This window comes from Silurus aristotelis, assembly GCF_946808225.1.
Source record: "Silurus aristotelis genome assembly, chromosome: 6".
NCBI lineage: Eukaryota > Metazoa > Chordata > Actinopteri > Siluriformes > Siluridae > Silurus > Silurus aristotelis.
Window position 1 is genome coordinate 19,452,808 of NC_139579.1, and position 16,066 is coordinate 19,468,873.

At 37.6% G+C, this 16,066-nt stretch overlaps 1 protein-coding gene across 4 annotated transcripts in view; it reads right to left on the reverse strand.

Moving 5' to 3' along the window:
* Positions 1 to 3,996: 3,996 nt before the first annotated feature.
* Positions 3,997 to 16,066, reverse strand: part of kiz (kizuna centrosomal protein) — a 28,749-nt gene continuing 16,679 nt past the window's right edge. For all 4 annotated transcript variants that reach the window (XM_083544102.1, XM_083544101.1, XM_083544103.1 and 1 more), the window contains exons 11-15: positions 13,593 to 13,655; positions 11,676 to 11,783; positions 11,388 to 11,445; positions 5,204 to 5,253; positions 3,997 to 4,320 (exon numbers count right to left, since the gene is read on the reverse strand). In XM_083544102.1, coding sequence (XP_083400228.1) covers positions 4,217 to 4,320; positions 5,204 to 5,253; positions 11,388 to 11,445; positions 11,676 to 11,783; positions 13,593 to 13,655 — 383 coding nt within the window. In that variant the 3' untranslated portion in view covers positions 3,997 to 4,216. The remainder of the gene's footprint in view (positions 4,321 to 5,203; positions 5,254 to 11,387; positions 11,446 to 11,675; positions 11,784 to 13,592; positions 13,656 to 16,066) is intronic.

A 16,066-nucleotide genomic window follows, 5' to 3' on the forward strand; every position in this document is an offset into this window, starting at 1 on the left:
AGGATGTGCCCTCTATAGCAACAGATTCCTATTTTTAGCTGATCCCAACGTGATCTGCCTCAAGATTTGGTGTTCCATGTGTACCGATACTCTATGTTCACCATGGTTGTAAAACGTTACTTCCATAGACCATTTTTACCATCTTCAAGACATCTGCCGGAAGATTTACCTCTCACTAGATTATTTTAGGTTGTATTTCTGGGTAAACTCTATAGACTGCTTTGTACTTAAATCTAAAGCGATAACACGGCACAAACACGGTTTTCTACCATTCTGATGTTTGATGAGAACATTTATTGATGCTTTTGACCTGTATCTGCAGGATTATATGCATTACACTACTGCCACATGTCCGTCAAATTGGATACCTACACAAATGAGCAGGTGTACTGGTTTTCCTGAAAAAGTGGAGGGGAATGTACTTGATTAATGAATAAAACAATAAATAAACCTCTGTGCTAAACGTGACTGCTTTAGAATATGGGGCATCAGGTGGTTTGCGCACGCACAGGTTTCTCTAGGTCCACAATTAGAATGTGTACCGAATCTCGGCTTAGAGCGTGTCCTACGAGTCTCACTTGGACACAATGGAGCAGACTGCTTTGCTCACAGAGAACACACCGGTCTTCCTCCACCCTCTCTCCACTTTCACATGAAACATTCATGTGCAAATGTGTCTTTTGTCCTCGGGCTTGTTCAGATTCTTCCTGAATCAAGTAATATTTTTAATGCTCGGATGTAAGATTGGGCGTAGCGTTAATTATGGTACACAAGTTGAGCTAAAATACTCTCCAAAATATTCCATCATTATTTTGCTCCACCTTTTCAGTCTTCTTTCTTTATGCACCAGCCTCATATCTGAGTCCGACTTCTTTAAAGCCAGAGATGTGGTCTTCATACAATCATCATATTATATACAGATCAGGAGTAAACTGAGTATATGGATGAAATAAGTAACGAATGAACAAATACCTGTGAGCAACCAAAATCATTAATTCATTCATCACATCAAATAATTAGACTTGCCAAACTCATCAGAGTATAAATAACAGTACCTTTACGAAGAGAACTGTTTGACCGTCTACATGGCTGAGTCTTCCAAAACCTCATAAGGGCTTGAATAACAAAAAGCCGTGCTTTTGTGTCTTCGCCACACTCCATCAGAAACACTGTCAGAGAAACCATAGCTGCATGAATGAATATTTAATTAAGGCCCATTGAAACAGAAGATCAAATGACCTTGTTTTAAATCATTATTCCTTGATAAAAAATAAAAGTGGAAAGGGGAAGAATGGAAGGTACACACTTCAAACTTCAACTTGCCCAACAAGCGAGACTAAAATACATAAACATGCAATATGCAAATGGCACAATGCTGGCATATCATTGTTAATGAGAGTGTTTAACTTCCCTACTTGCTTTCATCTGGGTCTTCCTTTCTTTTATTGTACGACTTGCTGCTGCTAAAGACAGAAATGCTTGGTTTTCATTGCAAAGCGACACAAAGGAGTGCACGCGGCAAAGATGCTATCGAATTTGAATTGAAATTTGTCCCGGCTAAAGCTCATTGTCATATGAGCCTCAGCGTATAGTTGCCATCCTTTCTTCCTGATGGTCGAGCCCTTTACATACATCAAGGCTCAACTAAATCTTTGAAACATTTTACTTAATAGGAGCACACACTTACGTAACACTAAAAAACAAAACAAGTGCTGTCGGCCATGAGCAAAGACATCATTTTTAATGGATCTCGTATAAACCAGAACAAGCAATTTGTTAAGAAGAAATTAAGCTTTTCCATATTGCTGGGAAAAACCCATTTCTTTTAACTGCAGTAGGTATCTTTTACCTAAAAATTGGACTTGTTAGAGTCATCAATACACTTTTAAAGAGTTACTCTAAAAGCTAATTAACGGTATGCAACATGCAGCTTCCCAGGTTAAAAATAAATAAACAAAAGATTAATGAAAAAAAAAATTCAAAACATACTAAAGATACAAAAAACCCTTCACTGATTGAACCACTTCAGCCACACGGCCAACTACAATCTGCTACCTTTTATTTCTGAGAGAAAACTCAAGCTTTTCCCGGGAAGCCAAACTGCCCACACACACTTAGAAACCTTCACTTGTCCCTCTGCTTGAACCCTTGAATGTTCTATGTAAAACACCACAGATTATTTTTCTTTCCTTTAAAAAACCCTTAAGGACGTTCTACACTCATCCCATCATATCATATACAGCAAATCATGAAGTGCTAAGAAATGAATGAACAATTAAGTCATTGCAGTGACCTTGCACCTGCATAGTGACCACAACCTAAATGCACATCATGCACATTCCATCTGTACCACTGTTATTTACTTTAACAAACATTGTAGCAATTCCAACACAACATGGCCAAATATTCAATTTATTTACCCTCCACTAGAAGAAAAAAAGCCCATAGAAGCCACACTTACCTGACAGCACATCAGCTGACTAGCTCACATTGATTTGTGCATTTCTGTTAAAGGTGCTTCTAGGCAAATTGGGGGCCCTTTTTCATTTCATCTTCCACATCCATTATGGAAAAAAAAAAGGAATGTCAGAAATGGATTCTTTTTATTATTATAATGAAAAAAATTAAAAAATATAGTTAACTAACTCATAAACAAAATGGCATTTGATAGCTTGAGGTTTTGGGGTCTTTAAGGGTTTACAAAAATGTTAATGGGAACCTGTGACACTAAAAGAAACAATCTGATCAGCACACTTATGTCTCCGACTGTTCAGTGGGTGTGGGTTGTAGCAAATGAAGACTAAACTGCTTGGAGGGAAAGGTCCATTAAAAAAGAGCTGATTGTGTTTTTTGAGATCGGCACAACGTTACTCTCGCCCAGTGCTATCTTTCAGCACACAAGTGTCTGTTGACATGATCCTTAACTCAGATATTATGTAAAGGGGAGCTTTCTGGCAAACTCTAAATGATGCATGCAGGTTTTGGTATGTGCAGCACTCGAGGGTCAAGGCTACCTACAGCCATTACTGCTAATGAGTGTGGAGTCCTACTTTAGCAGGTTCAGCATCATAAGGTCATCTAAAAAATGACTAATGGAATCCTACTGATGGACTGAATGCTGGTGCTTTTATATTATTACAGGATTCTAAGCCTTTGTGTATGCTAATTATATTAACACAAGACCAAATTAACTTGCAGGCAGAAACGTATTGCGAAGCAGGCAACACAGTCCTACTCGTGTAGATGCAAGTCACAGGTGATGAGGAATATTGATGGTAGTGGAAACTGTTTCGGATATCAGTATGTGGCAATTTCAGTGTGTGCCGTTTCAATTCCATTAAAATGGCTGCAGTTATTAGCACCGATTAGATGTTTCGGGGGGGTTGGGAACACTGCTGTGTTGCATTAGGTGGTAATATTTAAAAATTTAAATGTATATATCTGAGTCTGGATATTATTGGAACCTATGACATTTTAGTAAATGTTCCTCACAGTATATGCATATTTGGTGCCATTTAATAGGCTACAGAAATAATCCTTGATTAATGCAGAAAAGAAAATTCTTCATTACACTACTTTTTAACAATTTCTTCAAGGCTGAGTGAGGACCATGAATAGATTAAGAAGTGAATTGTGAAAGCATGTACCTTTCACCGCATATGCACGTTCATATTTAGTTCAAGGTAAAGTGTGCAGCGCAGACAGGAATCCCACACTTTAAGCCATCGGATTTTGTTCTTGTGGCAGTGCAAATATAGCGAGCATTTGTTTCTATATTCAGATGAGTGCAACACATTTTGTCCTTCTAAATGGGCCATAGGTACTTGAGTGAGTTCAAAGGTATTTCAGCAGCATCCAGAAAGGCCATTGTGTAGCAGCTTTTCACTAGAGTTGACTCACAACATTCCACTCCATCTCTGATGCTAAAATGTGCTGAGGTGCTTGCAATGTGTTGAGATCTGAAATTTGTAATATTTACCACAGAGCAAAAGGAAATCACTTTAAAAACCAAGTTTAATCTGTTTTAACCAAGCCCAAGTGTTGTTCAGTTAAAGAGACTCAAGCAGGGTTAACACCAGTCTGTTTTGAACGCTCTCCATGTTCTTTGCTTACTTGTTTGTTCCTTGCTTTCATGTTCCTCGGAAACAAACTTTTTATTTAGTGAAAAGGGTTACTGCAGCGTCGGGTGAAACGGCCTCTTGGTACAAATAAAACCTTAATCATAAAAGTCATCAAAGTCACTGTTATTAGCGTTGCAGGAACGAGGACACAAGGCCATTTCTATTTCCGAGTTGGTGTCATCTGAATCGCCCCAAAAAGCTAAGAAAGAAATAAAAAAATATATGTATCAGTATCTGCCATCACAAACCATTCAAATGCATAAGTAATAATAAATGTGCGTTTATTAATAATTTCATTGTCACTTAGTATACACAAACATGTATGCATATAATATAAGTATAAAGGATGAGAATACGATACAGACAGAATCTGGTTCAGCTAAATATCAATAACTAACATGTTTCAATAAAAATTTAATTTGTCATGCAAATCTTGATCATATATATGCTTATTACTGACTGGTGTCAAGATAAGTCCCTTGGTGCTTCTAAATAAAATACAGAAAGCCTTACTACACAAAGTGTATGCATTAATTGCTAACTGCTAATATAGCAAGCTTTTAAGATGTAGATGAGTCAGGAATAAAAGACAATGTGGCATGCTGCTTGAAAGAAACAATGATCATTTTCCAATTAGCTTTTTTCCACCTGTTACTAAGTAATAGAAAAGCACTGTAGACATGTTCTCCAACTGTAGACTCTTATGGTGGAGAACATAGTGACCGTTACACAACACTCACACTGGAAACGTATATCTTTTCACAGCTGTTTCCATATTTACAATTTAATAACATGGCTTTCATTCGCTTATTATTGGGCTTCGATTATATAAGTCAAGTCCTACTTAATAAGCTTTTACTAAACAATAGCATACTTGTGCAAGTACATTAAAATAAATAATGTCAGAACTATGCACGTAGTGAAAATTTACATAATCTGACCAATCAGATTTGTGAATTCAGCAACTCTGTGGTTAACTTATAATGTTTTAAGAAAAAGCAATACATTAAAAGGGTCAACTACCCGAACAATGTAGTGCAATTTAGACCTTCAATCCACCTGATAACTAAATTTGGTCTTACCTTTTGACTGAACTGCAGAGAAGGCCTGGGTTTTTATATTCGCATCATTCCTGTCAAAATAAATAAATAAACAAACATACATACACACACATATATATATATATACATATATATATACACACACATATATATATATATATAAGTTAATATTAAGAAGGGCTCCAATCTGTGTTTTTTTTAACCCCTAAAATCCATCACAAAATTAAACGAGCACTTTTTATCATGTCAAAGCAAACAACTATACAGAGTACAAAATCCTGTCACATTTCTTTTGGTTATACTCTTTAAAGGCTTCACATCAATAGCACAAATCTTTGGCTGTTGTTGTCAGTCGCATGGCATCAGACTTACTGGCAGCCTATAATCTTTTTCACTGTAGTGATTATGATGCCAGTTAGCCCATTTAAAAGCTTTTTCTTTTGATTTAAACACCATACTGTATATACTGTATACACACACACACACACACACACACACACACACACACACACACACACACACACACACACACACACACACACACACATATATATATGCACCAAGTCACAAAAGCACTACATGGGCTGTATGTGCAATTTGTCACATGTCACACATGTTCTGTGAAGACCTGATCCTCAAAACCATCAACACTCAACTCACTTGAATCATCAAATTATCATTTAATATTCAGCTTATTATGACTACCACCAACTTGTGTGAATCCATCCAGTGGTAAAACAGATGTTCGACAGCATCCACAAATAATTAGAGAATAATCTGCACTGTGATAATCCTCACTAACAAGAATTCACAATGTCCGTTTTTTTTTTTGTTTTTTTTTTTTAGAATAGAATTCACAAAGAAAAGACAAAAAGATGGTAAAAGCAGCTATTCCTTAAAGATTCATCGTACCACTTAGCATTTCATAAAAACAAAGCCAGCTTTTTCCCCATTTTACACAGACCAAAAAAAAATTCATAAAAATGTTTATATTTTATATATATATATATATATATATATATATATATATATAAAACTTCCAGGGAGCTGCCATTTGCCTGCTAAGGCTGTTTGCAAACGAGCAGAGTGGCCAAATAAACTTCCTTGACTCCTTTTCTAATTGTGCTGAAGGACCCAGTCAAGGCCCTCTTTATTCACAAGTGTTCTGAGCAGAGGGTTGCTGGGTTCCCATAGCATCAGTGATATCTCTATGTAAATGAGTGACCCCTGGCAAGCCTTTGATCTGTAGCAATGCATATGCAAGAGCCCAAGCTACTTTTCATACAGGCTTCCTCTTCAATTTCCATCAGCACAGGGTCTATTCAGGTCCTAACAATGTCGTCTTCGTCTTCATCTTTATCAGCATCCTCGGCGTTATCATATACCCATATTGTTTATTCGGCGTCTTTCTCTTTTTTTGTGCGTCTCAAAGAAAATAAAGAAAAATAATAAATCTTGGGTTATTCCCAGAACTCTCCAGGTCAGCACCCCTGACCTGAATTAATCCACGTTTCAGTCATATTTTAGTCAAACATCCATCATTTTCTAGTCATTCTTGGCAACTGCTAAAATAAGATGGCCTTTTTGCTTAAATGTGTATATTCAAGCACACTTTATAGTATGTAGTATCTATTACAACAATAATCAAATAGGATTTACTTCCTAGTTTCAGCACTTGTTTTTTTGTATAAATTATCATCCAATGTTAAATAAACAGGATGCAAAGTATGTACTTTAATGCTTTTTTTTTTTTTTTTTGCTGAAATGTATTTTACAAATGATGCATGATATAACTCGTTAGAAATGTTCTGCAAGGTGAAGTGATTATGAACTAGTGGAGAACGATGAATACACCCTGCTTTTGTAATTTACTAACCTCTAGAGAAGATGCAAAAAAAAAAAAAAAAAAAAGATTTATTTTTATTTTTATGCAGATTCTTGATGTAGCCTTGAAGAGCACAATGGTATATTTAATCTCATTAATCGTGTAATCGCGTAACTGAACTGAAATTCGACCGATTGTCAACAGGGGAGGGGGGGGGTGGTCCTGCAAAAGTATTAAACATCAGTTTTTCTTTTCATCTCTTACACCAATCAACAAATTGTCCTTTTGTGTTTATAACAAGAACAAGCAAAATAATAAATGCCTGTTTCTGTGTGTAAAATTGGGCTCTTCTTCTATGACTTGCATGCCATGGGAACGCTCCATCAAATGCTCCTCTTCAGAAGGGACGGGTCTGATTTCAAGACATGATTACCATAGAGAGCTGCGGATGCCACTGACCCCTCCAATCTAATATTCCATTTCCATAAACATTTATGCCAGTTCATCTTGTGCTGAGGTTCACTTAATTGAGGCAACGAATCTGAATATGTAAGACTGGACCGGCGACTGTTTGGCTGTGTCTCATACACGGAGGTGAATGTAATGTGTAAAATGATGCAAATTACCACTTTGACGGAAACCTCTGTTTTACCTCTGCTGCAGTGCTTGTGTAGTTTTTTTCCCCCCAGTGTCTGTTGCACATTGTTTTGGGCATTAGGACGTACCTGCAATGTTAGATGCAAAGTGCCCCTGTTCATTTCCATGCAAGCGTTTGTTACATTAATATATGGGACATAATATATGTGTGGGTTGCCGTTATGAATTTAAAACGAGAATAAAAAGGCAGACAGCACGTTGTATTCACTGGGCTACAGGTAAACAGACTGCTCCTGTTCCATGCTTGGCATCTGGGCAGTCATTTTCATAATAACAGTGATCTCGCATCATTATAGTTGTGTGATTAAACATAATAAAAGGGTCTGGGAAACGAGACCGTTTCTCTGCTCTGAAATTGTTTTTGAAAAGAAACAAACATGCGGTCAAAGTCCCTGAACTACTGCGTTTAATATTATCCCTCATTCATGTCACTTAACAATATCTCTTCAAAGAGATTAAGCAAAAATGCCTGATGGAAGACAGGCAGGTTGAAAAGAAACAAGGATGGGAGAAAGGGGAGAAATGAAATACATAATAAAAATCTAATTAATTTCTTGAACCGAAGAATTTGCAAAGAATTATATATGTCAAGTATCATTTCAAACTAGCAGCTATTGTGTATTGTAATTAGTCACATGGAACTATTATGGAAAATTCCGCTTATTTACTTGGGTTAAAAAAAAAAAATTACCACCCACACAGAAATGCTAATAGCATATGCACTCTGAAACAATGTTTGTGTAAGGGTGCAAAAATGAGGCAGTGCCGCCATTCTCACCTCCTCCCACACTCATCGCAGCACTGACCTGCAGCACGCCTGATTTCGGATTGATTAGACCTCTGCACTGCACTGCGGCCGGAGGAGGTGGGTGAGGGGATATGGGGAGTGTCACAATGAGGTAATGACTTAGTCAAGAGCAACAAGAGCGACCTCTACAGGACACTGTCCGGAAATGACTTGGTTATTCAGTAAGCTGAAATATGACTGCTCTCTATTGGTTGAGCACAAGAACTGCATGGATTTTATTTGGGGGTTTTTTGTTTCCTTTTTTTTTTTGCTATAAGTACACTGAAGAGAAGCTCGTGGGAGCAATTACAAGATGTCAGAAATGTACTAAAATCCAGAATTAGGCAGTAAAATATTAAGTTATGCCAGTAAATAAATTGAAATCGCTAAAGTGAAAATAGAGAATGTTGCATCGGAGGAGCAAACATGAAAATAATCAAACTATCAATAAATAAAAAGAACAACGAGTAATGTCCAGTGCATACACAATGAGTAAACATGTTTTAAAACAACAAGGTTGTGTAAAATTATACAGTGGCATTGATTTGACCTTTAACTTAACTGGCTTGTTGAAATCACAAAAAAGCAGAGTGACCCCCAGTGGCTGCGAGGTATGAATGCTGCAACTATATCTTTTCTCTGTCCCCCCCCCCACACACACACACACACACTTCACAACTACCTAGCTGACAGGCCAGGCAGACAATTACGAGTATTTGTGTATGTAGGAATTACCTTATGCTTTCTTGCCACAAAAAAATTAATTATGGAGCAAGTGCATTGTGTCTCATACTCGTTGTACGGCAACAAAACATTTAAGAAACGATAAAAAGCCACATTTAAGAAACCAAGTTACTCACAACTATGCAGCTTGAAACTAAATAACATCAGGAAATAATCCATGTGGAGGAAATCAGAGTCACAGCACATGCCTACAGTAGAACAGGACAGAATAGCTGCAGGAGAGGAGGAAGCTGTGGCATGGACCCCTAAACAAAGGAAGGGAACAAGTGGTCTTTACATGGAGCGTGGCTTCTTTACTACCCTGCGTACTATTCTACTATTGTGCGTTTCATCCCTACTGGGACACAAAAGCATTATTGATTTACACACTACAATGCCAGCAAAAGATTTAGTTTGGCTTATCTTTAATAAACTGTAGCTGATCTGTTTGCTTTCCATGTCATTAATATTAATACAGCACTGTGCGTATAAAAGTAGCTTACAGCAAGGGAGAGCAAGAGAGCGTGTGCATGTGTGTGGGAGAGAGAGACAAAAAGAGAAGGAAAAATAAGAAAGACCCCAATTCTCTCCAGTGCCATAATAGTAAAATGAGCAGATATAAATGTGTTAAGAGTATCTCTTGCATCTTGTATGGACTGCATGCATTTAATCTGGAAAGCTTATTAAGGAGCGAGTCATTGCTATGCAAAGAAGCGCTCAACGCTTTTCTCTGCTCCTTTCAGCCGAGTGCAGTGTTTGGCCAATAGGCCTGGCCCCCCGCCTCCCATTGGGCATTCATAACATGCAACATTTGCACAATGTATCTCTCAAAGGCTACTGAATAGGGGGCCTTAATACTCATGTAAACAACTGCAAACCAATTACTTAATGAATCGGCCCCACAAATAATGAGGAGCAGCACAAAAGCCCATAAATGCATTTTTTTGCAGCAAAGCCCTGCTTTAAACTCCAATCCCTCAGCTGTAGCGTCGGCTTAACTGCCACATCGTAATTATGGCTAAGACAACAGAGAGGCAGGCATAATTTTTTTTTTTCAACTTTAGGCCCAGCCAGCTCGTCTTTTGATGTTGCTCATCATCTCAGTAACAAAATAACAGCAATAAGTGTGTATATGTGTGTGAGCGAGAGAGAGAGAGAGAGCGCGAAAAACAGAAAGAGAGAGAGAGAGAGAGAGAGAGAGAGAGAGAGAGAGAGAGAGAGAGAGAGAGAGAGAGAGAGATGAGCACATGTTTTGTAGTGTTCAAGTGTAGGGCACTTGTGGAAGCAATAAAGCGCAAGAAATTGCAATGGTAAGAGGCATTCTTAAACAGGAAAAAATATATATATATATGAAAGCGTTCACTGGAAAACTACACAACACTAAAAATCTTCTGCCTTTAAACTGCAACACTATATTGAACTGATTTACAACCAGTCCAAGCAAACAAAAACACTGTGACCTCATCACTGAAATGACCGTCCTGAGGTCTGGGTCTGTGTTTCTTGCTCAACAGATTCTGACAGTGTGTGCTATAACTTGGAGCTGTGGGGTGTGGTGGGTGAGGGGGATGGGTTATGATCTGAAAGCATCTTGCCCAGGAGATGGCTCATGTTTATTAATGCAGCCATTCATTGGGCAGGCCATGGCATCCATCAGAGAGCTCTGATCGAGTGTGGCCATTATGCCTTTCCCTTGGCTAATAGTGTAAGCTAGCCAGGAAAGGAGAGAGAGAAAGAGAGAGAGAGAGAGAGCGAGAGAGCGAGAGAGCGAGAGAGAGAGAGAAGGAGTGTACAGAACAAAACGAGCCAGTGCAGAGGAAGAGCTTGGGCCAACAGACTCCTGGCCCTTGTGTCAGCACGGCGCTCAGTAATCACATGAAATCAAAGACGATTACTCCTCATAATGTTTGCCCACCCATTACCTGCCCTAATACATCCACAGTGAAGAGGCACATCAGCACGGAGAGCCCTGCTCCTCTGCATTTCATAGCTGATTGTACATAGATTTATTGACGTGCGAGTTAAAATATTCTACACTCAAGCTTTTCTGTGATTTAAAGCTGTGATTTGGAAAGGCAATCAAATATACTGCTGTGTGAGGATGCATGTTATTAAAAAAGTGTGAAAATTCATCACAGTTCTCTATTTACATTAAATTATTTTTTTTTTTATCAAAACACATGCAAATCATCATCACTCAAACAGTTTCTTACCGCATGTTGTCTTGAATTAGCCTTTTGCTACTCCCTGGTTTTTCACTATCTGATAAACCTGTGAATATAAAAAAGTAAGGCACGTGCACTACAACTGTTCAATTACTAATGAAAATATGGCAATTATATAATAGAACACTTGGATTACATGACAAAAAAAAAAAAAAGAATAATATGATTCTTGATAACATTACCACTATAACCCGAGAATCACCAGTGTGTGTGAATCACTGCTTAGCATTGTGTAAATAATAGTAGTCTTAAAAAAAAAAAATCTAGATCATTTACCTGATGGCTCGAAGTCAGAACCATCCTCGTCCTCTTTCTCCTTCTGTGCATTCTGCCACTGGTTCTCTTGTGTGACTGATTGTTTAAGCAGCTGATATGCTTTTGTCTCTACAAAAATAAAGATAAAAGATAAAACACACACACACAAAACAGGCTGATCAAATATTTGCCCAGGACCTGGGTTTCCAACTTTGCAGAGCCTCTGTGTTTGATGAACCAACAGGAGCCTTTGAGAGCTCTGATGAGGAAAGAGTGGAGGTGGAAAGACAGAAGATGAACACTAAACTATTGATTTAGTTCAGACACGAAGCAGCCGGTTTGTCGCCATGCAACAAGAAGCACGCTATCCTTTTTGTTATCGCTCATCAGACCTCAATTCAGACCTCAAATCATGCTTCTGTCTCAAAAACATTCAAAAGGAATAATGATAATGGTAAGACAGCATTAACATGGTGTTCTTTAAACTAAAATTTTACATTTAAGGAATAATAATCTCTGCTGCTCACACTTGCTGAAATATGAGCTCATCCTTTATTGTTTTACTTTGAGCTAACATTCCAAAAGTTTTGTTTCAAAAGTGGCCTTAAGTAGCGCTCTATATATATACATATATATATATATATATATATATATATATATACATATATATATATATATATATAATTTTTTTTTTTTTTTTATAATTGTTATAGATTTTTATTTAATGCCGTTGATGATCTGAAATGTGCATATTCTATCTATATGCATGTAGCTTGTTTTATAGTCATAATCCAGTATGCGCTCACCTGCCTAAAATACTGTATACTGATGGCAGATCCAACTTCATAAACCAAATTATTTAAAGAATTGTCAGGTAAACCTTTGAGAGCCAAACTAACTGTGTGACATTGTAGGATTTTTCCTACTTTCACTACAACTGATAAGAAAATTCAAAATAATAATAATTTAAAAAACAAAAAAGAAAAAAAAAAAAAGACAAAGATAACAATAATAATAACAGGCAGAAAAAGGAAAATAATAACAATGACAATTGCTCCTGAACGATGGCTCCTAAAGTGACTGTATAACATGCAAAAAAGACATTATACTCTGCGATGCCTCATTACCTCACTGGCAATACTAGAAATGATGACATGCACGCTACATAAACAGTGCCTTTCCCCCATGTTTTTATTGACTAAGAAAGCTAAACTAAATCTAAAGGTTGCTTTCATGTGTGCTGCAGTCTACAAAAACATCACTGTGCGCAGTGAATAGAATAGAAATAAACACATTAAAAGGGATTTATTTAGATGATTTGGGTGTTTACAGTGATGACTGCAAAAGAACGATCCTAGTGACTGCCTGGTAAACATCTCCGACCTGCGCAGGGATAACAGAGGTGTTTTTCTTTTTTTTTTGCTTTTTTTGTACTGCAGTGCCTTTGATTAGTGGCAGTAAGATGCTGGACTTCTTTCTTTAGGCAAGCCAGCAGATGAAAGGCACAGTATGAAATCAGATAGCCAAGTGGAATAATGGACAGTTTTACATTTCTGAGCCTGGTGCTGGGGGCTTGCTACTCTGAACTCTTAAAGACATGCCTTCACATCCAATCTTTTCAAGTCTGCCTCTAGCTGTAGAAGATAATGAGAACCAATGCCAGATCTTGTATGGCACCCCCCAGCTGGCCGGAGGACAATTAAATGGCTGCATTATGCCGCCGGAGAATCTCAGCTTCATGTGTACCAATGACAGAAAGAAGGGGGAGATGAGCTTGTTTTCTCCTGTGATAATTAGAAGACCTGTTCTGCTGTTTAGCTAAAACTTTCACCTCCATCATCTTTTCACAAATGTCTGTTTTGGGGGAGAGGCCCCCGTTATTCACTGACCAAGAAAAGAATCTTCCAATTGGGCGGGATGTCTGTACTGACTTTTTACCTCTAATAGGAATACTTTCCACAGGGCTTTGGTTGGTACTGTCCTCTTCATCACTTTGTTCTCCTGGAAAGAAAGAAACGAGAGAAAGAAAAGCATGGTAAGGGGCTGTTGTGCAGCCTTTGTGTATCTGAACAGCAGGACTGATAGGGACATGGACTGGGAAAGGTTTAAATGGGGAATTGATGGTCGGCTAGGCATTATCGGGGAAAATGAAATGCAATTCTGACACAGCATTTTCTCATGAGGATTCCAAAGCCCCACTACCCTGCTCTTCTTCCAATCTGCTCTTCTTGCAATCATGACCTTGTCTGCATCTTAGACCTGTGTGGGCATCAAGTGCCATAACCAACTAACTCACTTTTTGTGTTATGCAGGATGCTTTTTAAATGTAATCTTAGCAAAAAAGATCAGATATTTATATAATTAACTAAACGTCTATTTGTAAAAGTGTTGCATATTTTATAGAACATAACCATATAGAACATAATACCATAAAAGTATTACATTACAACATCTTGAATGTTCTCCCCAATCTTACTGTAGTTGTAATTACTGGAAAAATTTACTATTTACACATGTAAGTAACAAATTGACAATGGCACCAACAAAAAAAATGACTGACGCACGGGCAACACTATATCTCGAGAGTAGAAAAAAAAATCCACATCCATTATTTTCAGGCAGTAAGTTGCTCTGGACTAGAATATGCACAACCCTGAAGCTTAACATTACTGTTCAATTCATATTAACAACCCTGAAGCTTAACATTACTGTTCAATTCATATTAATGTACCCAGCAATTTTTTTTTTTTGCATAATACATTTAAAACAGCCCTTCAGAGCCACCTACTGGTACTGGGTAGCTTTTCTGTGCCTGTTAGTGATGCCTTTTTTGCTGTGATGAATTATTGGCTACAAGCAATAAAAAAAATAAATGCCTCGTCGTTAAAACAGTACGTGTTAGATTTTGTATTTTCTGCTTCTTTAAACAGGCCCTCTATGACCAAGCTAATTTAATTTAAGACAAAACAGCCCAAAACAGTGCACTGTAACACACACATGGAAGCACATCTATGCATGCTTCAGAAATGCATAGATGAGCCTCACAAATTCTGGAACCAAGATAAATAGTGTTTAATTGATTTAATTGATCTTCACCAAAGTGATGAAATGAGAAAAATATGAAGAAAGAAAGAGTCCAATTTGTTTATCCAAATCAAAGACCCTCACTGGTCAAGCATGCTGGAGCGTATATCACAGCTTGAGCTTGCATGGGTGTTTCTGAAACAGGCTCACTAATCTTTGTGATGATGTCACTTATGATGGTAGCAGCAGAATGAACTCTTAAGTTACAGAAAACAAAATCTGCCAACTTGGAGAGAAAACTTATTTGGAATAGACACCTTTATGACAATATAATCCAAAAGATACTATAGTAATTTCCAGGCTATAAAGCACACCCAAATATAAGCCACACCCACTGAATTTGACAGATTTTTATTTTGAACATAAATACGCCGCACCTGTCTATAGGTGTCTACATTTAAACTAAAGAACTTTACACAATAGCTTTAATGAAAGACAGTGACTGTTACACGGCTTGTATCTAAACGGTAGAATACCAAGAAAGTCATTGTTCACTGTCTTCCTCCTTCCTTTCACAACAATTTCTCTCAGGAGTTTTCTTTTGGCATCGTCGTGTGTTTAAAAATCACCATCGGTGAAGCTTTTCTCCCGATGCCGTGCAGCTCAGAACACAGGTGACGTGAGTTTTTTTCATGCCTGGTTGTTTTTAGCGTGACGCCGCATTTCCTGTTGCCAGTGCGAGTGAGCGGCAGGTCAAACGTCAGAGGAACCTCAACCATATTTATGATGTAGTGCGGCCCAATTCAGTGGGAGCGCGATTTAATATAAAGAGTTTCATTGGTTAACCTTAACCCGTTTGGCAATTTCATTGGTCTAATGTTACGGGGATCATTTTTTTGGCAAAAAACACTGAAAAATCCATAAATTAACCGCTTCATTGTTTAAGCCGCGAGGTTCAAAGCGTGGGGAAAAAAGTAGCGGCTTATAGTCCGGAAATTACCGTACATACAAAAAAGGACTTGATCTGAGGTAAAAGTGGAAGGTTTTTACAATCACTCGTACTTAACTGAAGTGAGTAGCATTTTACCTTGCCCCCAAAACAAATGACCTATTCGAAACTACAAAAGAATCACAAAAAAATTGGGTGTCATTTACTTCAATGTTTAAATATATTTGCCCGGATTTAAAAAATTTCTTTTTTTAATGTTCTAAGTTCAAATATAGTATAAATATAGTAGCAGATATCAGAAAATAAAAGGATTTTGTTCCATCTATCATTCATTTCTTGATCTCATACACTAATGCAGTGGCCTTTGCCAATACTTTTGGAGGATACTGTATACAGCACTTAGATGGCAAATCGAAGTCTAGATAATATGTAAATGGTT